This window comes from Heliangelus exortis, chromosome 27 (assembly GCF_036169615.1).
Source record: "Heliangelus exortis chromosome 27, bHelExo1.hap1, whole genome shotgun sequence".
NCBI classification, from domain to species: Eukaryota; Metazoa; Chordata; class Aves; order Apodiformes; family Trochilidae; genus Heliangelus; species Heliangelus exortis.
The window spans coordinates 2,842,416-2,865,564 of record NC_092448.1 but is presented as its reverse complement, the minus strand read 5'-3'; the positions used below and the strand labels follow the sequence as shown (position 1 = coordinate 2,865,564).

The 23,149-nt window shown below is 56.7% G+C and overlaps 3 protein-coding genes across 8 annotated transcripts; all 3 read right to left on the bottom strand.

The window, feature by feature from the left end:
* Positions 1-9: 9 nt before the first annotated feature.
* Positions 10-2,855, bottom strand: SNAPIN (SNAP associated protein). The gene is made up of 4 exons (XM_071727225.1): positions 2,728-2,855; positions 1,883-1,929; positions 1,651-1,769; positions 10-364 (listed from the first exon to the last, which is right to left on the bottom strand). Exons 1-4 carry the CDS (start codon positions 2,835-2,837, stop codon positions 260-262), a joined length of 381 nt encoding a protein of 126 aa, XP_071583326.1. The 5' UTR covers positions 2,838-2,855; the 3' UTR covers positions 10-259.
* Positions 2,856-4,774: 1,919 nt separating this feature from the next.
* On the bottom strand, positions 4,775-13,906 carry LOC139787856 (mothers against decapentaplegic homolog 4-like). Of its 4 annotated transcripts, none has more exons than XM_071727210.1 (12): positions 13,774-13,906; positions 11,319-11,567; positions 10,039-10,213; positions 9,892-9,912; positions 9,595-9,780; positions 9,354-9,485; positions 9,165-9,263; positions 9,025-9,078; positions 8,747-8,930; positions 7,910-8,078; positions 6,848-6,986; positions 4,775-5,011 (listed from the first exon to the last, which is right to left on the bottom strand). In XM_071727210.1, the coding sequence occupies exons 2-12, from the start codon at positions 11,553-11,555 to the stop codon at positions 4,800-4,802; spliced, it is 1,608 nt and encodes a 535-aa protein (XP_071583311.1). In that variant the 5' UTR covers positions 11,556-11,567; positions 13,774-13,906; the 3' UTR covers positions 4,775-4,799. The 4 variants fall into 4 exon arrangements, with proteins under 4 accessions (XP_071583311.1, XP_071583315.1, XP_071583313.1 ...); XM_071727214.1 differs by having other exon boundaries at positions 7,910-7,987; XM_071727212.1 differs by having other exon boundaries at positions 7,910-7,987; positions 8,884-8,930.
* A 445-nt stretch (positions 13,907-14,351) lies between these two features.
* On the bottom strand, positions 14,352-22,993 carry CHTOP (chromatin target of PRMT1). Of its 3 annotated transcripts, none has more exons than XM_071727218.1 (6): positions 22,823-22,984; positions 21,408-21,489; positions 19,792-19,945; positions 16,927-17,116; positions 16,662-16,799; positions 14,352-15,525 (listed from the first exon to the last, which is right to left on the bottom strand). In XM_071727218.1, exons 2-6 carry the CDS (start codon positions 21,470-21,472, stop codon positions 15,323-15,325), a joined length of 750 nt encoding a protein of 249 aa, XP_071583319.1. In that variant the 5' UTR covers positions 21,473-21,489; positions 22,823-22,984; the 3' UTR covers positions 14,352-15,322. The 3 variants fall into 3 exon arrangements, with proteins under 3 accessions (XP_071583319.1, XP_071583320.1, XP_071583321.1); XM_071727219.1 differs by having other exon boundaries at positions 16,927-17,113; XM_071727220.1 differs by lacking the exons at positions 14,352-15,525; positions 16,662-16,799; positions 16,927-17,116 and adding an exon at positions 19,064-19,543 and having other exon boundaries at positions 22,823-22,993.
* Positions 22,994-23,149: the final 156 nt, after the last annotated feature.

The window sequence follows — 23,149 nt, the reverse complement described above, 5'->3', positions numbered from 1 at the left end:
AGGGGGGGATGGGATGTTACAGACCCACGGGAGCCCGGGGTCACTTTTATTTTGGTGCCTACAAAAACGTGAAAACACAATTTAGGGACCCTCCCCCTGCAGTCTCTTCAGCCACGGCCACACCACGGGGGACTCCTGCTGTGGGGAGCACTGCTCCAAACCGGGGTTCCCCCTTCTCTTCACGTCCTTAGGGGGTGACACCCCTGCCCCCCGGCTGCTCGGGGCTGTGGGTGGTGCCAGGTGGATCTCAGCCCGGCCCTCACTTGCCCGGCAGGCCCTGTGGGTAGCCACCAGCTGCCTCCAGCATGGCTTTCCTCCTCACTGTCTCCTTGGCCACGCTGTGGTTCAGCCTCCGCAGCCGTTCCTGGGTGGAAGTGGGGAATGGCAGCCCTGAGGATGAGGAAGGAAAGGGAGGGAAGGGGAGCAGGGAGGGAAGGGGAGCAGGGAAGGAAGGGGAGCAGGGAAGGGAAGGGAAGCAGGGAAGGGAAGGGAAGCAGGGAAGGGAAGGGAAGCAGGGAAGGGAAGGGAAGCAGGGAAGGGAAGGGAAGCAGGGAAGGGAAGGGAAGCAGGGAAGGGAAGGGAAGCAGGGAAGGGAAGGGAAGCAGGGAAGGGAAGGGAAGCAGGGAAGGGAAGGGAAGCAGGGAAGGGAAGGGGAGCAGGGAAGGGAAGGGGAGCAGGGAAGGGAAGGGGAGCAGGGAAGGGAAGGGGAGCAGGGAAGGGAAGGGGAGCAGGGAAGGGAAGGGGAGCAGGGAAGGGAAGGGGAGCAGGGAAGGGAAGGGGAGCAGGGAAGGGAAGGGGAGCAGGGAAGGGAAGGGGAGCAGGGAAGGGAAGGGGAGCAGGGAAGGGAAGGGGAGCAGGGAAGGGAAGGGGAGCAGGGAAGGGAAGGGGAGCAGGGAAGGGAAGGGGAGCAGGGAAGGGAAGGGGAGCAGGGAAGGGAAGGGGAGCAGGGAAGGAAGGGGAGCAGGGAAGGAAGGGGAGCAGGGAAGGAAGGGGAGCAGGGAAGGAAGGGGAGCAGGGAAGGAAGGGGAGCAGGGAAGGAAGGGGAGCAGGGAAGGAAGGGGAGCAGGGAAGGGAAGCAGGGAAGGGAAGCAGGGAAGGGAAGGGGAGCAGGGAAGGAAGGGGAGCAGGGAAGGAAGGGGAGCAGGGAAGGAAGGGGAGCAGGGAAGGAAGGGGAGCAGGGAAGGAAGGGGAGCAGGGAAGGAAGGGGAGCAGGGAAGGAAGGGGAGCAGGGAAGGAAGGGGAGCAGGGAAGGAAGGGGAGCAGGGAAGGAAGGGGAGCAGGGAAGGAAGGGGAGCAGGGAAGGAAGGGGAGCAGGGAAGGAAGGGGAGCAGGGAAGGAAGGGGAGCAGGGAAGGAAGGGGAGCAGGGAAGGAAGGGGAGCAGGGAAGGAAGGGGAGCAGGGAAGGAAGGGGAGCAGGGAAGGAAGGGGAGCAGGGAAAGAAGGGGAGCAGGGAAGGAAGGGGAGCAGGGAAAGGAGGGGAGCAGGGAAAGGAGGGGAGCAGGGAAAGGAGGGGAGCAGGGAAAGGAGGGGAGCAGGGAAAGGAGGGGAGCAGGGAAAGGAGGGATGGGAGGCAAGGAAGGGAGCTGGGATCCCTCCCCCTCTTCCAAAAAACCCCATGGTGCCCCCCCCAAACCCGTGGTCCCCCCAGACCTGGGCGTTCTGCAGGATGTTGTTGACCAACACCACCCTGCGCCGGGCGTTCAGCAGTTTCTTCACGTAGGGATCCAGGTCCAGTGCCACTTTCTGATCCTCATTGATGCGGCAGAGCTCTGGGAAAAGGGGGCAGGGGGTGGGAGGGGGACTTGGGGTGTCACAGGACCACACCCCCCCCCTAAAAAGGGTTGTGGGGTGATTTCCCCTCACCCCCCTTTCAAAGCCTCACCCCTGGCCAGGCTGTCGATGTGTTCCCGCAGCTCCACCTGGCTCTCCCTGCAGAGGGGACAGCTCTGTCACCACGACAAAAGCCTCAACCCCAAACCCACCCACTCAGCCCCCCCCGACTGTCCCCAACCCACCCCCCTGTCCCCTCCCGAGTGTCCCCCACCCACCCCCCTGTCCCCCCACTGCCACCAACTCCTCAGCTCAGCAACGAACCTCAACCCCCCCCCAGGTACCCCTAAGCCCCCCAGATGCTCCGAAAGCCCCCCCTGAAGCTGCCCCCCACGGTCGTACCTGCCTCTCAGCCCCGGTACCGCCCCGGTACCAGTCCCTCAGTCCCACTCTCGGTCTCTCAGCCCGTTCCCGACCCGGTACCATTCCCTCAGCCCCGCTCCCGGCCCAATACCGGGAGCTCAGCTCCGCTTCCCGATCCTGCTCCAACCCCTCAGCCCCACTCCCGCTCCCTCAGCCCCATTCCCGACCCCACAGCCCCGGTTCCGACCCCTCAGCTTCATTCCCGGTCCGGTTCCGACCCCTCAGCCCCACTCCCTGTCCCTCAACCCCCATTCCCGACCCCACAGCCCCGGTTCCGACCCCTCAGCTCCCTTCCCGGTCCGGTTCCGATCCCTCGGCCCCATTCCCGACGCGGTTCCGATCCCTCAGCCCCGTTGCCAACCCCTCGGTCCCCTCAGCCCCATTCCCGGTCCCTCAGCCCCCTCAGCCCCGTTGCCGACCCTTCGGTCCCCTCAGCCCCACTCCCGGTCCCTCAGCCCCCTCATCCCCGTTGCCGACCCCTCAGCCGCGCTCCCTCCGCCGCTTCCTCCCCCTCCCCACTCCCGTTTCCCGCACCTGACGGCGTGGACGTGGCCATCGAGCTGCCGCACCGCGGGCCGCAGGAACTGCAGCAGCCCCTCCGCAAACAGCTCCCGCGCTACCGGGCCGCCGCTCCCCGCCGCCATCTTGGCGCTGCCGCCGCCGCCGCGGGGGCTGCCGGGAAATGGCGGCGGCGGCTGCTGGGAAATGGAGTCCGCAGGGAAGGGCGCGTCACTTCCGGCGCGGAGGCCGCTGGGAAATGTAGTCCTGGGAGCGAGCGGAGCCGGAAGAGCCCCGGAGCCTTTTATTAAATAAGTTAAACCCGCGTGGTTTTGGTACTTTCAGCTTTTTGGGCATTTTGGGTTTTTTTTTTTCTTCTTTTTCTTACAAAAATTAAATTCAAGAAAGGGGGGGGAGCACACAGGTCCCAACCTTCAGGCCCGGTTATTAAATAACGGTTAAACTCGTGTGGTTTTGCTACTTTCAGCTTTTGGGGCATTTTTTGGGTTTTTTTGTTTGTTTTTGGTTTTTTTTTTTAGTTTTTCTTCCCAAACTTAAAGCAAAGGGTCCCAACCTCCAGACCTGGTTATTAAATGGTTAAAAATTCCTGTGGTTTTGCATTCAGCTTTTGGGGCATTTTGGGTTTTTTCGTTTGTTTGGGTTTGTATTTTGGTTTTTTTTTTCCTTTTTCTTCCCAAACTTAAAGCACAGGGAGGGGGGATGGGGGCAGTGGCACTTAACAAATAATTTAACCCCACGTGGTTTTGGTACTTCGAGGTTTTTGGGAGGTTTTTTCTGTTTCCTTGCGGGTTTTATTTGAGCTGCCTTTTTTTTTTTTTTTTTTTTTTTTTTAATTTTTTTTAATGCCTTTTTCTTACCAAACTTCAACAAAGGCCCGGGGGGGGGGGGGGAAGGGGGAGGTTTGGGTGCATTAAGCCCATGAGTACCAACCCTCAAACCCCTTTATTAAATTCCCACGTGATTCGAATACTTTGAGTTTGGGGCTTTTTTTTTTTTTTTTTCTTACAGAAATTAAATTCAAGAAAGGGGGGGGGAGCACACAGGTCCCAACCTCCAGACCCAGTTATTAAATTATGGTTAAACTCGTGTGGTTTTGCTACTTTCAGCTTTTGGGACATTTTTTTTTTTTTTTTTTTTTGGTTTTCTTTTGGGGGGGGTGTTTTTTATTTGTTTTTTTTTTCTTCACGAACTTAAAGCAAAGGGAGGGGGGCTGGGGGCATTGGCACACGGGGACCAACTGCTGAACCCCTTTATCAAATAATTTCACCCCACGTGGTTTTGGTACTTGGAGGTTTTTGGGAGTTTTTTTCTGTTTCCTTGCGGGCTTTATTTGAGTTGCTTTTTTTTTTAATTATTTTTTTTTAATGCCTTTTCCTTATCAACCTTCAAGAAAGGGTCTGGGTGCATTAAGCCCACGGCTGCCAACCCTCAAACCCCTTTATTAAATTCCCACGTGGTTCGGATACTTTGAGTTTGGGGCTTTTTTTTTTTTTTTCTTACAAAAATTAAATTCAAGAAAGGGGGGGGAGCACACAGGCCCCAACCTCCAGACCCAGTTATTAAATAATGGTTAAACTCGTGTGGTTTTGCTACTTTCAGCTTTTGGGACATTTTTTTTTTTGGGGTGTTTTTTTTTTTTTTTTTGGTTTTCTTTTGCGGGGGGTGTGTTTTATTTGTTTTTTTTTTCTTCACGAACTTAAAGCAAAGGGAGGGGGGCTGGGGGCATTGGCACACGGGGACCAACTGCTGAACCCCTTTATCAAATAATTTAACCCCACGTGGTTTTGGTACTTGGAGGTTTTTGGGAGTTTTTTTCTGTTTCCTTGCGGGCTTTATTTGAACTGCTTTTTTTTTTTTTTAATTTTTTTTTTTTAATTTTTTTTTTTTAATTTTTTTTAATTTTTATTTTTAATGCCTTTCCCTTACCAACCTTCAAGAAAGGGTCTGGGTGCATTAAGCCCACGGCTGCCAACCCTCAAACCCCTTTATTAAATTCCCACGTGGTTCGGATACTTTGGGGCTTTTTTTTTTTTTTTTTTTTTTTCCTTACAAAAATTAAATTAAAGTTTTTTTTTTTGTTTTTTTTTCTAGCAGAGGGGGCCCGGCTCGGCTGCGGGCATGGTGTGCAGGACCTCATCCAGGAGCTGCAGGGCTCGGTGCAGCTGCACCTCGATCCAGCAGGGAGTGTGTTTGATGCTCTGCCGGGGGTAGTCGGGACCCCAGCCCTTGACGAAGCTCAACCTCAGGATACACAAACGCCGCAGATCATCCACCCCGATCCCCGCGGCTGCTGAGAGCCCTGCCCGGGAGGGACACGGACGTGGGTGGGGGGAATCCCCGTGGGGGGGGGTTCTGTCTCCCCCTTGCTGTCCCTTCATGGGGGGAGGGGTCTCTATGAGGGGGAAATCCCCCCTTGCTGCCCCTCTATGGGTGGAGGGATCCCCCACCAGTGTCCTGTGCCCCCTCGCTGTCCCTTCCTAGGTGGGGGGGGATCCCCACGGGTGTCCTGTGCCCCCCTTGTTGTCCTTTCATGAGTAGGGGGGATCCCCACGGGTATCCTGTGCCCCCCTTGCTGTCCCTTCTTGAGTAGGGGGGATCCCCACGGGTGTCCTGTGCCCCCCTTGTTGTCCTTTCATGAGTGGGGGGATCCCCACGGGTGTCCTGTGCCCCCCTTGTTGTCCTTTCATGAGTGGGGGGATCCCCACGGGTGTCCTGTGCCCCCCTTGCTGTCCCTTCCTGGGCGGGGGGATCCCCACGGGTGTCCTGTGCCCCCCTTGTTGTCCTTTCATGAGTGGGGGGGATCCCCACGGGTGTCCTGTGCCCCCCTTGTTGTCCTTTCATGAGTGGGGGGGATCCCCACGGGTGCCCTGTGTCCCCCTTGTTGTCCTTTCATGAGTAGGGGGGATCCCCATGGGTGTCCTGTGCTCCCCTTGTTGTCCCTTCCTGGGTGGGGGGGATCCCCACGGGTGTCCTGTGCCCCCCTTGCTGTCCCTTCTTGAGTAGGGGGGATCCCCACAGGTGTCCTGTGCCCCCCTTGTTGTCCTTTCATGAGTGGGGGGATCCCCACGGGTGTCCTGTGCCCCCCTTGTTGTCCTTTCATGAGTGGGGGGATCCCCACGGGTGTCCTGTGCCCCCCTTGCTGTCCCTTCCTGGGCGGGGGGATCCCCACGGGTGTCCTGTGCCCCCCTTGTTGTCCTTTCATGAGTGGGGGGGATCCCCACGGGTGTCCTGTGCCCCCCTTGTTGTCCTTTCATGAGTGGGGGGGATCCCCACGGGTGCCCTGTGTCCCCCTTGTTGTCCTTTCATGAGTAGGGGGGATCCCCATGGGTGCCCTGTGTCCCCTTTGTTGTCCTTTCATGAGTGGGGGGGATCCCCATGGGTGTCCTGTGCCCCCCTTGCTGTCCCTTCCTGGGTGGGGGGGATCCCCATGGGTGTCCTGTGCCCCCCTTGTTGTCCTTTTATGAGTGGGGGGATCCCCACGGGTGTTCTGTGCCCCCCTTGCTGTCCTTTCATGAGTGGGGGGGATCCCCACGGGTGTCCTGTGCCCCCCTTGTTGTCCTTTTATGAGTGGGGGGATCCCCACGGGTGTTCTGTGCCCCCCTTGCTGTCCTTTCATGAGTGGGGGGGATCCCCACGGGTGTCCTGTGCCCCCCTTGTTGTCCTTTTATGAGTGGGGGGATCCCCACGGGTGTCCTGTCCCTCCTTTGCTGTCCCTTCATGGGTGGAGAGATCCCCACGGGGGTCCTGTCCCCCTCACTGTCCCTTCACAGGTGGAGGGATCCCCATGGGGGTCCCATCCCCCCTGGACTGTCCCTGCCACAGGGGTTCCCCTGGGCTGTCCCCTCCCTGGGGGCTCTCCCCCCTCCCTGGGGGATGTCCCCTCTCCCTGGGGGCTCTGCCCTCTCCCTGGGGGATGTCCCCCCTCCCCCTGGGGGCTCTCCCCTCTCCCTGGGGGATGTCCCCCCTCCCTGGGGGCTCTCCCCTCTCCCTGGGGGATGTCCCCCCTCCCTGGGGGCTCTCCCCTCTCCCTGGGGGATGTCCCCTCTCCCTGGGGGCTCTCCCCTCTCCCTGGGGGCTCTCCCCCCTCCCTGGGGCCTCTCCCCCCTCCCTGGGGCCTCTCCCCCCCCCCACTCACCCACCGCAGGGGCGATTCCCCCCACCGAGCCGGGCCCGGGGATGTTTCCGGCCACAGCCGCTGCCTGAGCCGCAGCCGCAGCCTGAGCCGTGGCCGCCTGCTGCTGCATCTGCCGGTGGCACTGCCGGAGGTCAAACACCTGGGGGGGGAGGAGAGAGGGGGGCAAAACGCAGGAGGACCCCTCAGCAAGGAGGGAGAATGCCCCAAGGAACCCCCTCAGGAAGGGCGTGGGGGTCACTTCATCCCTGAGGTCCCCAAATCCCACCCCCCCCTCACGGAGCACCCATCACCCAGGACCTTCCTGAATTTGCTCACGAGGGTCCCTTCCCCTCTAATCCCCATTTCCCCCCCCAGCAAGGGGCACCCGGGACCCCTTTAACATGGACAAGGAGCTCCCCCACCCCTGGGTTCCCTTCATCGCCCCCCAGCAAGCAGCACCCATCACCCAAGACCCTCTTTTATGGGGGTCCCTCACCCCTAAGCCCCCCGTTTCCCCCCGCAGCAGGAGGCACCCAGGACCCCTTAAACGTGGACACGGGGCTCCCTCCACTCAAAGGGACCATGGGGTCCCTTTATTGCCCCCCACCAAGGAAGACCCATCACCCAGGACCCTCTTTTATGTGAGCACAGGGGTCCCTCACCTCTAACCCCCCCATTTCCCCCCACAGCAGGAGGCACCCAGGACCCCTTAAACGTGGACACGGGGCTCCCTCCACCCATGGGGTCCCTTTATTGTCCCCCCCACGGAGCACCCATCACCCAGGACCCTCTTTAACGTGCACAGGGGTCCCTCATCTCTAAGCCCTCCATTCCCCCCCCCAGCAAGGGGCACCCAGGACCCCTTTAACATGGACAAGGAGCACCCCCATCCCTGGGTTCCCTTTATTGCCCCCCAAGGAGCACCCATCACCCAGGACCCCTGTGGGCACAGCGATTCCTCCCCCTCTATTCCCCCCCCCAGCATAGGGCACCCAGGACCCCTTTAAGGTGGACGAGGGGCTCCCTCCCCCCTCGGTCCCCTCTCCCCCCTGGGGACACCGCCTCTCCTCGTCCCCCCCCCACCTTGATGTAGGCTCCGGGATAGATTTTATGGACGGCGTCGCCGGGGGCTCTGCCCGCCTCCCGGTCCAGGTAATAGCTCTGCACGAACACGGCGTGATCGCTCAGGCACCGCATCCAAACGTCGCCCTCACCCCGGCATTCCAGCCTCACGCCCTTCCCGATGTGCAGCCTACACCCCCCCCCCCATCCAGGGACCGTCAGCACCCCCAAACCCCCCCTTTAATCCCCCTTTCATTTGCTCTCGACCTCCCCCTTCTCACCCAGACCGTGCCCCGACTCCCCTGCTCCCCCCAACCCCCTCTCTGCCCCCTCTTCCCCCAATAAACCCCTTCTGTCCCACAGATCCCCCATTTGCCCCCTATGCGCCCCCCCCACCCGCCCCCATTTACCCCCTTCTGCCCCATATATGCCCATCACCCCCTATACCCCACCTGCCCCCATATGTCTCCCTTCTGCCCATATATCCACCAGTTGCCCCATTAATCCACCAGTTGCCCCATAGTCTCCTCTTCCTCCCCACCTGCCCCACATATCTCCCATTTCCCCCGACATCCCCCCTTCTGCCCCATCCTCCATTTGCCCCCTATCCCCCCCACCTGCCTCCCATACCCCTCCTTCTGCCCCATATATCCCCCAATTGCCCCATAAATCCCCAGCTACCCCCTATATCCCCCCACATGCCCCCTTTATCCCCCCCCCTGCCCCCTACATCCCCCTCCCACCCCTCACATCACCCCTTTTGCCCTCCCCCCCATTGCCCCTCCCCATTTTTCCCCATCCTGCCCCAAATCTCCTCCCCCGGCCCAGCCCCGCCTTGCCCCCCCCACCCCACCCCACCGGGCCCGTTCGCTGGCGTCGGTTCGGTGGACGTTGGAGAGTTGGCCCAGGCAGAACCGGGCCCCCCCCGAGGGGTCCACGTAACCATCCACGACCACCACGGGGCAGCTGGATGGCACCTTGAAGATCTCCCCCACCTGCACATCCATCTCGAAGTAGGCAATGGAGCACCAGAACTCCGGCCCTGGAGGATGGGATGAGGATAGGGGGGGGTACAGAGCACCCACCAGAAAGTGGAGGTGATCACCCGGGTGCTAATTAGGGTGGGGGGCACCTACCGGGGTGGGTGGACACTGGTTGGTGGTAGGGCCCGGAGCTATGGTGTGAAGGCCCTGGGGAGGGGGTAGAGATGGGGTCAGCACAGCCAAGGGGCTTGGACATCCCCCCCCTCCCTCCTCTCGTCACCCCCCAAACCTACAGTAGTGGTTGGGGTGGTGGAGTGGGGGCTGTGGCTGGGGTGGGGGCTGTGGGACCCCCAGGTTGGGGGCGTAGGCTCCTGTCCAGCTCGTGGGTGAACCTGGGACAGGAGAGAGCGTGGCTGGGGGGAGTGTCCCTGTTTGGGACCCCCTCCCCGTGCTGAGGGACGTAGGGTGTCCCTGGTACTCACTGTGGTAGGGGGGCTTGGGGTAGCCGTTCCTGGGGGGGGGCTGTGCTGGGGTGGCAGGGGGTGGTGTGGGGCAGGTGACCTGCAGGAGCCCCTCGCTGTGGGGCAGGGACAGCAGGGAGCCACCCGGGGCCACTGCGGGGCCACAGAGACAGGAGGAGGATGAGGGGCTCAGGCTGACACCCCCAAACCCTTCCTTGGGCATGGGGGAAGGGTATTGGGGGGGGTGAGGGGGGTGTCTTACCTGGGGGTGAGATGGGCAGCGTGGGGTAGAGGCTCCCGGGGCCGTGGGGGGACTCGGGGAGCTGCGAGGGGCCCAGTGGTTGGGTGTAGGGCTGGGTGGGGGGCAATTTGTCCCCCTGCTCCCGGCTGGGTGGCACCTCCATCTGCACACAGTCATGGACAAACTCCTCCTTCACCAGGGGGGGCACTGGGGAGGGGGGGGGACACACACACACCGGAGACCATGGGGGGACCCGCAGCGGGGTGGGAGGGGGGGGGGGGCAGCGCTGGCTCCGGGGGTGCTCCCGGGTGGTCTCACCTGTGCTCTGGATGCTCAGACCTACGGAGGGGAGGAGGAGGAGGGGGAAGGGCGGGAAGGAAAAGACGGGGCGGGGGTTACGGGTGCTGGGGGTGAGAGTGGGGTGTCCCCCCGCCCCGCGGGTGGGGGGCGATGGGGGTGTCTCACCGATGGTGGGGGCCACCACACGCTCGTAGTGGTAGGGGTTGACGCAGACGCTGTCGTACTTGAGGTCGAAGGCGAAGCGGCAGAAGTGGGCGGGTTTCAGCTCGTTTTTGTGCAGGTCGGGCCAGCGCCACAGCCGGGCGTAGATGACGTGAGGGAACCCCTTCCTGCCGGCCACCTGAGGAGGGGACACACACACACACAGGGGGGTGACAACGCGGTGGGGATGGCCCCCCCTACACACCGCCCCCCTCACCCTCCCCGGGTTGATGGCACCCGGGATGCTGAACCCCCCCCTCTAAATGTTTCCCCCCCCCCAGAACCAAGTGCGGGGCTGGCGCCAGGCAGGGACCCTGCAGAGCTTGGGGGGCACTCGGGGGGGGCTCCCCCCCTACGCCTTCCCCGGCTCCAGACATAACAACCCCCCCGCTGCCCCCCCCAGGCTCCCAGCCTGCCAGACAGTGACTCATGCAGGAAGGGGGGGGGGGTTGAGGCGCCGGGGGATGCCAGTGATGGGGGGGGAGGCTGGGGGGTGGGCAGGGGGCAATGCTGCCCATGCCTGCCTGAATCCATCTGTCCAGAAAGGGTGGGGGAGCCCGCCTGTCCCTGTACCCCCACCCATGGGGCAGCTGTGGGGTGGGGGAGGTGGGTGGGCACCAACCCAGACACTGAGGTCAGTGTGGCTACCAGCCCGGAGCTGGAGGCTCCATGGGGTGGGGGTCCCTCTGCATGCCCCACCCCTCAGGAATCCCCTCTGCCAAGCCCCTTACCACCCCGACCCCTGAGACCCCTCAGTTAAGGGAGGGCTTGGGGGTCTTGGGAGCACCAGGATGCCTGGGTCAGTTCCCCCAGTTTGGGGAGGGCTGGGGGGGTCTCAGGGGTCGGCAGGCACCCCAACCCCCACATGGTCTGTTTGGGGAGGGCTGGGTGGATCTCAGGGGTCATGGGGCACCCCAACCCCCACATGGTCTTTGTTTGGGGAGGGTTGGGGGAATTTCTGTCTTGGGAGCACCAGGATGCCTGGGTCAGTCCCCCCAGTTCATGGAAGGCTGGGGGGGGGATCTCAGGGGTCAGGGGGCACCCCAACCCCCCCATGCCCCCAGCTTGGGGTCTCGGGGCACTGGGATGCCTGGATTCCTCCAGCCTGGAGTGGGCTGGGGGGGTCTTGGGGCACCTCAATACCTGCATTCCCCATCTACTGAGGGCTGTGAGGTCTTGGGGGGTCAGCAGGCACCCCATGTCCCCCCAGGTCGGGGTGGGCTGTCAGGGTGGTCCCCGGTTACCTGGAGCCGCCCGTCCAAGGTGCGCTGGATGGTGACGCACTTGCTGGGGTGGGCGCCGTTGGTGGTGACGGCGGCGATGAGGGAGTCGAGTTCGTCCTTCTTCTCCTTCAGCTTCTTCAGCAGACTCTCGATGGCCCTCTTGGCGAAGGTCTCGTTGTCCCCGCCCTGCCGGTGGCACATCAGGCTGTGCACGATGCTCAGGGAGGTGTCACCGCCGCTGGGCGTGCCGAGGGACATGGCGCTGCTCCCCTGCAAGGCACGGCCCTGCCTGTCACCCCCCGCACGGGACCTCCTGTCCCCCCCTGCCCTGGCCTGGCCTGCACGGGGCCCTTGAGATGGGAGTGAAGCCCTGTGCGATGTGACAGCACTCAGGAGGCAGACACGGGGCTGGCAAGAGGGGATGTGGCCCTTGTGTGACACCAGGGATGTGGCCTGTGGCAGGTCCAAAGCCATATGTCACCTCGATGGGGAAAGCCAGCCTGGACCCCTCGGTCCTGTGGTCCCTGTCCAGGGTGGGAAGAGGCACAGGGGTCCCAGCTGGGGTGTCCCCAGCTGCCTGCAGTGCCTGGCTCTGATGGCAGCAGTGCCACCAGTGTCACACGAGTGTGGGGACACTGGAGGTGTCACACGGACAGCCTGGCAGGGAGCACACCCGTGTCTGCAGCGTGCAAGGGGGCAAGGACCTTGCTCCAGCCTGGGTGCTGGACATGTGCCTGAGCTGCTCATCCCACCATCCCATCACCACCATCCCACCCAGGGCTGACAAGGGGTCCAGACTAAACAGGGCCCCAGCTTGGCGCCGCTCCTTAACCCCTCACTGGCTGCTGCTTCTCTTTTTTTTTTTTTTTTTCTTTTTTTTTTCCCTGCCTCTCACATCCAGACCGTGCAGATGCCAAGAGCTGCACACCCACCCTGCAGCTGATGTCCCACCTCTGTGTCCTGGCCTGGGAAAAGCCTTGAGCTGGTGGCAGACACAACAACCCCCGGGTCCTTTGCTCCGTGTTATCCACGGGATGGGAGGCAGCTCTCCTGCCAGCACCCTGCCGTCTCCTGCTCCTCCTCCTCCCCTGGGTGGGTGCAGGGCCATGGCCCCCCCCTTGCTCCTGGCTGGGCTCCTCTGGTGTGAGATGAGCCAGATGCTGTCTGCCATGGGGAAGATCTCCAGGGATGCTGGAGGGGCCCCATGGAGCACCCTGAGTCCCTCAACCCCCCGCCAAGCTCTGGGGTTCACCCCATGCAAACGCAGCCTCAGGCAGCCATCCTGGGGGTGCCCAGAGCTGCCCTGATCCCTGTGCTCCTGCCTGCTCCTCCCCAAGGACCCTGCCTGCCCAGTGTGCTCTGCCTCATGAATCAATTTTGAGGCCAAAAGAGGTGAAAGAGTCTGGCGGGGACTCTGTGAGCAGGAGCTGCCCAGGGTCACCCTGGAAGAAGCAGCCAGGGTCCCAGTGTCAGTCCCTGCTGCCCCCAGCTCTGGTGGACCCACCGCTGCCACCTACTCTGAGAAAGACTCCAGGGGCCCCGGTGCCATCCCCACCCCATCCCAAACTCATCCCAGTCTGGTTTGGGTGAAACTGGGGTGAGTTTGGGGCTCAGCCAGCTTCCCCCTGGCTCCAGCTTGTTCCTGAGATGTGACATCCCAGAGAGGACATCTGTCCCTGCCAGCTCCACAGGCAGAGGGGACCCCGAATGGCCCCTCCTGTCCTGGTGGGAGGGAAGCAGAGGAATAACCAGGGACCTTCTCACCCTGCTCCAGATGGGAACTGACATTTCTTTTATGGCTTTTTCCAGACCTGTCAGGGCTCCTCCCAGGACAACCTGGGGCTGGGATCGAGGGCTTCCTCCTCTCCATCCCACAAATGCTCCTGCCACAAAAATCCCACCCTGATCCCCAGTCCCAAAGCTGGAACCACCCCTAGTCCCCCAGTCCCGAAGGGGGACGAGCAGCGTAGGGTGGGAGGAAGCTCCAGGGACAGTGGCCCCGGCTTAATCTTGGCTCCTGGGGCCGCTGAGTTTGCTCCCAGATAATTTCAAGGGCAGGGACAAAGGGACCGACGGGTGCCCGGGTGGGAACTTCATTCCTGCTCCCAGGTTGGCTTCTGCCCCCCAGCCCTGCTCCCCGGGAGAGGGGGGGGGGGGATGCTCCCCATACTGCCAGCCTCTATTCCCGGAGGGAGGCTGAGGAGCAGGAGGGATGCTCTGGGAAAGCGGGTGCCAAGGGGAACGTCACATCCCAACTCCCAGGACTTGGTGGGGCAGTAGCCCACCCCCGTCCCGAGGTTGCCCGCGCGTTCCCAGCGAGCGTGATGGAGCTGCCCGTGCGTCCTTGTGCCCTCACCCCCTGCCCGTCCTCGCTGTGCTGAGGGGCAGCTGAAGCAGTGAGGGGGCTTCGGGGAGAAGACACGAGTGGGGACACCCGTGGGATGGGGGCATGCAGAGGGCCGGGCTGGCTACTCACCTCCGCCGCCCGGCTCTGCTCACTCGGGCCCCGGCTCCCGACGCATCTCCTCCGGCTGCCCGCTCCGCCGGTCCCTGCCCGTTCCTCCCGGTCCCTCTCGGTCCCTGCCCGTTCCTCCCGGTCCCTCCCCGTCCCTCCCGGTCGCTGCCCGCTCTCCAACTTGTTTGCTTCAACAACAAAAGGAGAAGCCGGAGCGCGTGAGGCGCTGGCGCGTCGCAGCCAATCAGAAACCTCGTAACAAACCGCCTCCGCTTTACCAACCAATCGCTGCCACTCTCTCATGTGCGGGCGGGGCGGCTGCCGGCGCCCAGACGGATCCATGGCCGCCGCCGCCGCCACCCCCCCGCCGCCTTCCCCGCCCGCCGCCGGCGCCGGGCCCAGACAGGGCCGATCCCGAGGATCCTTCTCCCGCCGGAGAATTTTTCTACTCCAAGGCAGCCGACGATTGCTGTCGAAACCCCACATGCTTCCTCCCGGCTTCCTTTTGCCCCCCGCGAACAAAATTTACCTCAGAGTAACAACAGAACAGCATCCCCCTCCCTCATTTCCAGGAGAAAACAAAGCACCCAGAGTCCAGCTCGCTTTTAGCATTATTTGTCCTTTGTTACAACAAACCAGAAAGACAAGATTCCATTGAAACTGGAACAGTTCACAGAATGGTTGAACTTAAAACTTGAGGAGCGGGGAAGGAAGAGACCCCTTCCCAAACCCGAAGGAAGTGCAGGCAGTCGGTGGGACCAGAGGACGTGGTTTTGGTTACACCAAAAGATAACGGATGAAATTTGGACCCAGTGCTTGAAAAGAGACAGTTCTGCCAACGCTTTGCCATCAACTTTATGTTCCTGCTTCCTATTCCTTTAAATAAACCACTGGGATGCAGATATAGAAACCATGCAGGCACCATCTGCTTAAACTCAATGCAAAAAAATAATTCAAGCTTTTATCTAAAAACAACAATATATATATATATATAAAAAAAACAACAACAAAACCAAGGAACTTTTCAACCTGGGAAGTGCTCTGCACCAGGCATGGACAGAAGCTTTGGTGAAGATCAGTGTGTCTGCAAGGAGCACTGTGCCTGAACCCGGCCTGGATGGGAGAGGTTCTGATTCCGATGGGTTAAAGCGAAGAGAAGGTGCCAATTTGTCCCTTTGGTCACACTTGGGGACAAGGCTGACCCTGAAAAACTCAAGGATGAGGCTCAAGAGGCAGAGAATCACACGATCCCCAGAACCGCCGAGCGCCGCGCACGCCAACGCCGAGTAGGTGCAGATCTGTCATGTGGGTGTCTGGAATACTGAGGGGAAAACAAGAGAAAAACCCCAAATAGATATAAAAAACAATTAAAAAAAAAAAAAAAAAAAAAAGGTTTCATACAACAGGGAGTATCAAAACAGTAAAGGAACACACTACAGGCTGATCTCTGGGTAGAACAGGGCTGCTCCCTATTCCTGCGGGTCCTTCCAGCATGAATCAGGGTTTCCATTTTTAGCTTATGGGCATCGACATAACACACCAACTTCAACACCAGTCTCTGGAAGCACCTTCAGTCGTTTGTTTCCGGGTCTGTCTGAGCCATGTAAGCATCCAGCTCAGCATCCAGGTGTCCTTTCGTTTTAGACATGTAAGCATCCAACTGGTTGTCCAACTGCTCCTTGGTCAGCGCGGGCCGTGCCAATCCTCTTCCTCGTCCTCTCCCTCTGCCACGACCTCCAAAACCCCCTCGTCCCCGGCCTGCCATGCCACGACCTTGCAGGGAGAACAGGATGATGGTTACACACTCACCAGACACAAAATCAGGGGTTGCCTGACCCAACACACAGAGTGGTGCTGCCTCAGCACCTCCACAGGGCAAATCCTGCAGCAGCCACCCCTCAGCCCACCTCCCAGTTGGGTTTTGCAGAGCTGGATCAGCTCCTTGGGCCACTTATGTTTCACTCCAGAGCCTGGACAGACATTTGATCCACTCCCACACCTCCCCTGCTCATGTTCCAGTCCCACCTACGCAGTCTCTACTTCTCTGCCATGGAGCAAACCCTGAGATCCTGCACAAAGTGGCAACGCCATCACCCATTACAAGCAACTTTTTCCTCTCAATTTGTGCTCCTTCAAATGGAGAGGCTTCCAGGATACAAAGAAAAGCTAAAGCTACGAGCCAAAGCTGTCAGGAGATAGGCAGCTTCCTGGTAACTGTCAGCTCCAACTCCTGCAAACCCTGGGCTAATCCCAGACTAAGAGGAGAGTGCCTTTGGCTGGTGTTCTAACCAAACATTTGTCTGAAACATTAACAATCCTCCCATCAACAGCTGTCTCCTGCATTTCCTCTTGCACTCCTGCTTTACTGCTTCTCTGATTTGTTGCTGAAAACAGAGTTCATTTGCCCAAGACTTGATTTAGCTTCAGACTTGGAACTTCAGTTTATTTTGAAGGGGTTTGGGCTTTCTCTGTTCATTTTCATTCCCCTCACTGATTAATTATTTGAAGTCTCTTGGTTTACACAGGTTCTGTATCACTGGATTAAGTGAGAGGAGACAGCAGTGTTTTTCTCAAGATCACTCACTCATCAACTACTACTCTGAGCACCCCCAGCTAGCGATACCTGAAGGAGGGGACAACCTGAATGACCCCTGAGGACATCATCAAAGACCCTGGTGAGGCTTAAGGCTTTTTAGGAACTTTAATTTATTATTTATTATTAATATTATTATTTAATTTAGGAACTTTTAATTTATCACTATGTCACACACCAACTCAAAACCAGAGGGGTTTGGGGCTACCCGCCAGCTTTTCAGCAGGAAAAAGGAATTCTTAATCTTATTATTAATAAGAATTAATATTAATTATTTCTATTTAATTAGCAGCTCCTGAAGCTTATGCACACTAACCTCTGCCACCAAGTCCTCCACGGCCCATGGCTCCTCTGCCCAAGCCCCCTCTTCCAGGGCCCCCACGCCCTCGGATGCCACCTCTCCTCAGACCCATCCTAGGGGACATCCCTCGTCCTCCACGAAGCAGGCTCTGACCTTCAAGAAGGAAAAAAAAAAATATTAAAAATCAGAAAGAAATGAATTATTCCCAGGCCAAGCCACAGAGCAGAGCCAAGACCGGCACGGGGCCGGTGTTACCGAAGTCCAAAGTTCTGGTTCTGACCTCGGAGTGGGATTCCTCCTCTCAGCAGAGCTCGTGCTCCCCTGGCACCACGCATGGCTCCTCGGGGCAACCCCCTCTGCCCCATGGCCACCAGGCCTCTCCCTCCCATGGCTCCACGAGCGAGGGCTCCCGCCGGCCGCCCCAGGCGGGCCTGGATGTTGCTTTTCCCGAGGCGTTGTTTTAAGCTCTTCTGGAATAAAGTGGGAAGAAACAAGGAAGTCATGCAGCAAGCTCTGCCTTGCAAGGTGAACCCCAAAGGAATCACCTATCTTAGGACAGTGGTGTGTTTAGATTGAAAAAAAAACCAAACTAAACACAATAACAAAATACAACAAAGTAGAGGGTCAGCAGCTCTCTGCAATGGATCAGGCTTCAAGGGGAGACAACTCTGCTCTGGGAAGGAGAGTTGGTGAAGGTTCAAGAGAGTAAAAAAGACCTTTCCTGCAATCAAGTGTTTGGACAGGGACAAGGAAGTCTGCAGATTTGGAAGGAAATACTTTTCTCCATTTTTAGAGCACTGCTGCTCTGTCCAAATCAAGGCAGACACTTTCCACACAGCAGCTCAGCACTTCTGTCTGCTGGGAGGTGACAGTTCCAGCCAGCTTCTGAGACAGACAGCAACCACCCCTGCTGTGGCACAAGCCTGACCTCCCTCTGCAGAGCAAACGTCATCTGTGCAACCACAAGGCCCAGATTTCATTCCTGGTGGCCTACAGCCCCCTCCTGGCCTTCCAGACAGACTAAGGCAACACCAGGGAAAGCATCAACTTCACCATTTTAAAAAATTGCCCTCACCAGAACAGCAGCAAAAGGGTAATCTTTGTGATCTGGCTTTAGAAACATGTTTTTTTTTTTTTTTTTTCCTGTCATTTATGTGGAGCCCTCAGACTCCATTTCACAGAGCTGCTTTCTCCTGTAGCACCTCCTGCCCTCAAATTCCCACACAAGAATTGCTGCAGAGATGGCACAGTTTGCTCAGGGAGCAGAAGCCAAGCTGGCAATTCACACCTCAGCACCAATCTGGTCTCTGCAGAGGGGGCTACAGCTTCTGCAGGCACTGCTGAACCCTCCAAAGAGCTGCAGAGCAACAGTGCAAACCCTGACACTCATCTCAAGAACAAGAGCTCCCTGTCCTGACATAAATCCTGGGTTTTACCACAGGTTCTATGAGTGGCCTGAAGTTCTTTGCTCATCTGATTGACCCAAGCCTGTGGAGAGCTGGGTCAGTTCCTCTAAATCAGCCTCTTCTGGAGCTGTGGTAAGATTTTGGTGTTTAAAGCCTCAGTTTACACAGAGATTCACCTTTCCAACAGCCACAGCAGTTTAAAATGTCAGACTCTCTCTCTTACCCACCCTCACTGGGAAAAAGGAGTAAGAAACCATGTGTATGTTTCCCATCTTACTGTTGATGTCACACTTACCATGAAGATTTAAGATAAGCTGCTGGATTTTGCACTGAACCAGCCTAAAAGTGCTCCTCACCCTTCAAGCTCCACCTCCAAACCAGAGCACTTTGCTCTGCTCCAGCTATGTGCACAGCAGCATGAATATTTTTTCCATTAAAACCCAACAAAGCAAGATTTTTTGTACCCACTTGTGGATACAAATCACAAACTCACTGATCTAGCACAAGCTGTGCTCCACAGGTGATCCCCCCACCCCCAGTGCTCCCCAGCACTGCCCAGCCAGAAGGATCAGAAAAGCTCCCTGGGATCCCAAGTGTAAAGCTCCTCAGCACAGCAACTCCCAGAGTAATCTGCAACCTTCAAAGAGCAACACAACATAAAACCCAAGTTTCCAACTTTCCCTGCAACGCCCTTCCCTGACCCTCCCTCACAGCCTTTAATTCCAGACCATGAAACTCAACATCCAATATAAAAGTCAAAAGGGTTTAAGAGCTAAGCCAAGAGATGAGTTCTTCCCTGTTCCTCTGCAGCACCTCAGTTGAGCAAGCAGAAACTTCAGCCTTTCAATCTGGTTTCACTTACACTTGTGAAATTCTCAACTTTTCCTTTTTTTTTTTTTTTTTTTAAACCAGGAAATTATTTAGAATATCACTTCCAGAGCTTTTGTTTAAAAGCTCTGCAAGACAAACTGGCACCACAGGCTGTTTTTACAACACAGGTCTCAAGAGATCTTAAAAAGCAGATGCATTCCTCTTTATCAGAGGACTGTGAGCATGAGTGGCAGGTTAAAGAATTCCAGCTATTCAGCTCAGCTAAGAACTTTCCAGGGCTTTCTCCTCCTGCCTGGGATAGGGTAGAGCTACAGAGAAGCATGACTGAGCAGATAAATCAAAATCTTGCATATTTTCTGCTCTACCAAAGGCCACCAGAGAAACACAATGTAACCTGCAGCACTGAAATGCAGGATGATTAAAACTTTTTATATAAACCAACACTATGCCTTAAATCCAAGCAAAAAAAAAAATTAGTTTGTTCATCTGTTCCTCACAGCCTGCTGCTGTCAAGGGAGTGCACCAAGAGAGGGTGGAGCTGGGAGCAACCAGTCTGAACTGGGTGTAAGGACTGGAAACAATCTGCAGCTGTTGTGACTGCAGCTAAATTGGGAGATGAAGCCCTCAGCAGATCCAGAAACCCAGAGTGAGAACATTTCTCTGAAAAAATAGAGAGGAGATATGAACAGCCAGCACAAACCCACCCCAAAACTCAGCAATATTAACCAGTAAGTTACAAAGTGTTACTTATCTGAAATCACAGTGAGGATTTGGCAGAAAAATCCTTCTAGCTCTCTCATTTTGAACTTTCAGCAGGCCTTTATCTTTCAAACTCCACCATATCCTGGAAAACCATTGGCTGCGAGGGACATCAAGGAGCTTCCCCAGGATCCACCCTTTTCTCTCACCTGTTTAAGCTTCAAGGCAGCTTGGACAGAAGGTCTGTTCTCCATCTGCTGGGCCAGTCTTCTGTTTCTGGCACTGGCCAGCTGCTGCTGCTGCTGCATGGTAGCCCGAATATTCACTGGCATCGGCTGTTTGTTCTTCAGCATGTTAGTGAAGCTTCAAGGTCGAATAAAATGGGTGTTTAAATAAAAGCTTTATTACATACATTTATTGGCATTTCATGGTTCTCAAGATTGGATCTCCAGATCCCATGAACCTTAAGTAAAGAGTGGTACTTAGGTCAGGTCATACGAGATTAGGTATTCCTTGTTTTCCACGAGAATGGAAACTGGGAAAATGATGCTGTATATTAATTCAGGAGTGGTAAAAGCTTTAGGTTTTGAGGTGAGAAATGGCAGAAGGGATGAAAACAAGCAAGAAGCAGAGATGGCCATGACAGATGGGGAGAGGACAGCACAGAAACAGAAAAGCAAGCTGCAACCTGACTGCAAAAGCCAAATTAACCCTCAGAATTCTGAGAAAACTGTTAAAAAACTCAATGCCAGATGTCCTGAAGATCAAGTGTCTCTGGCACACTGAAAAACTGGGGATGTAAGAAATGCCACCACCCAAGTGTGTTGGCTTATAAAAACAGTTCACTTGGCAGTTTCTTTGGTGCACAAAGAATCTTCCATCTTTAAGATCTATACAGGAGGAGAACAGAAAGTGAGGTGGTAAATCTCCTGAGCAGAAACCATCAGCTGTGTCCTGAGAGCTACACAGGACTGGAAAAAAAAAACCACAACTGAGGAACATGGACTGATCAAAATGCAACAGGACAGAGAGCTTTCCCTGCTCAGCATTCCTGGAGTAAGCTCTGAGCAGCAGTTCCAGCTGCATTTCACTTGCTACAGAAGGAAGTGGGCACACAAAGGGCTTCCTTTATTCCTGGCTCAACACTACCAACGTTGTTAAACCACGAGTGATGAGTAAGAAAGTGAAAGGTAACTGCAGCATGGCTGTTAGTTGTCAGTGCAGACCAGCAAAAGCTCCATGGCATGGATAAAACCCAGAAGAATACCCAACAGAAGTCATAAAGAAATCAAAGAAAAGAGAGAGATGGAGATGAAGCAAAGCATTTGCCTCTTACAAGGCCCAAAACGTTGTTAAAGGGCCTTTGGGCTTGTTTGGTGGCCTGCTGCATGCCTCTTACAGGCCAGACCACGTGTGTCTGCCTTGGACAAAGCAGCAAGCCTGCTGCAGCCTGGGTAACATGCTACCGTGCTGCAGGGCCAACTATATAAATGTAAAAAACATGTGGAAGAAAAAAAGGGAGGGTGTGAGGTTTCTCTTTTTTTGTTATAACACATCCCACCATATTTACGTGTCGAATAGTTTAATCTTAACTGCTACGGATAAATTTCTCCAACACATTTGCCCTTTTAACCTTGGGTACCACATCTGTTGCAGTTTAAGACAGAGGTGCCTAGGCATCTGCTTGTTTGCTTGTTTTAGTGAGGTTAAAAGAGGGCAGAAACCACGTTGGGTTTTGGACACCGGACAGTGATAATTAAGTTTAAAAAAAAATAAAAAAATAAAAAAATTTCTTATGAGCTGAAGCTGCTGTTGGCTTCCTCACCGCTCGTTCAGAGACATCTTGGTGGTGCTCTTTAGCACAACCTTCGGTGCTGACTGTGCAGCCATCTTCAGATCAAGAGAATCTGCAAAAAACAAGAGCCAGATTTAGCAAAAAGCACAAGAGGTCTCGGGCTTAACTTGACTAAACATTAAAAAAAAAAACAACCCAGCATTTCAGTTCCTTCAGTGGAGAAAATGGAGAACAGGGTGGGCAATGGGTATTAACACACTTCTGGTGAACTTTCTAGCTTGCTGCCATGATACAGCAGGTTTTATACAGCCCTGAGTTATGCTATCTCATCCTTCCAAAGGAGCAGCCTTGTTAGAAAGTGAAAATTTTGCCACTGGGGGGTATATTGTGCAAAAATAGTCCAAAATGCAACCCTAATGCCTCATCTGCTACAGCATCGAGTCACTCTGCCACGCTTCCTCAGCAAAATGGAACCCTCAATTTGCTCTAACCAGATGCAGACCAACAATACAACTCCAAAATTCCCTCCAGAGAAGTCCCCCATGCTTTAAAAATCTTAAAAGCTTCCAGGTTCCCGCTATGATTGCCACCACTTGGACAGAGATAAAGTGGGAGGAGGGAGTCACTTCGCTTTTTTAGTACCCAATACTCTGGCAGGCAGCTCAGCCACTGCCCGAATTCGGTTCTTTGACACCAGAACCTGCTCCCCGCCTCCAGAGAGCAGCGAAGGGAGTTACACTCAGCTGTTACTGAGCTCTGGGGAGCACAGCTGAAGCCCGAGTGCTTTGGCAGTGATGGATACCACTGAAATGTGCTAAGCTCGAAGCCACTAACTATGCAAATCGAGTCATCTTTTTTTTATATATATATGTATATAAATATATATGTGTAAATATATATGTATATATATGTATATATACATATGTATTTACAAACATAAATATAAGAAATAATTAAATTTAACGCTTGGACGACGGACGAAAAGTACTCGCCCACGAAATACCTTGAGCAAAATGCTTTCTTTACAGCGTTTTAGACTCCATCGGCTCGAAACCACCAGGCCGCCGACCCCCATATATTTTTTTTCATTAAAAATGTACAAAAGCAGCACTTTTCCTCAACAGCAGCTCGTAGACGAAGCTCCGCAACCATGAAGGGGGAGAGCGGGGCAGCCCCAGAACCGCGGACGGGGAGGAAGGCGAGGCCTGGTCTGGGCCCTCGATCCAACCCCATCTCCAACGGGGGACGGGAGGGGGGGATAAACCCAGCCCTGCGCGCACGAAGCCCGGGGAGAAGCAAACAACGCTCCCCACAACCCCAAAAGCCAAAGATCAGCCCCCCCCCCCGAGACGCCTGGGAGAAACCCGCGGCCTCCTTCACGGAGCCTTCACGGAGCTCCCCCTCCTTCAGCGCTTCCCTCTCCAGCCACCACCGACCGTTCTTACCGAAGCAGACGGTCGCCAGGTCTCCGGTGGGTCTCTCTAGCGGGTGATGCGGGGTGCGGGGCTGACTCCTCCGCCCGCTCCCGCCGCTCGACCAACAGCCGCGACAAAATGGCGGCGGCAGCAGCACCCGCACCGCCCGCCCGCCCCCGCCCAGCGCCGCCAAAATGGCGGCCGCCACGCGCAGGCGCCCGGCACCACGCCCCCCGCCATTGGGCGGGACACCCGTGACGCCACGGCCGCTCCCTTCTCCCATTGGCTCTCTGGGAAGGGTGGGCGTGGCTTAGGCCGGCGGCGCTGGGAGGACCGGCGGGGAGGGGGTGGAGGGGC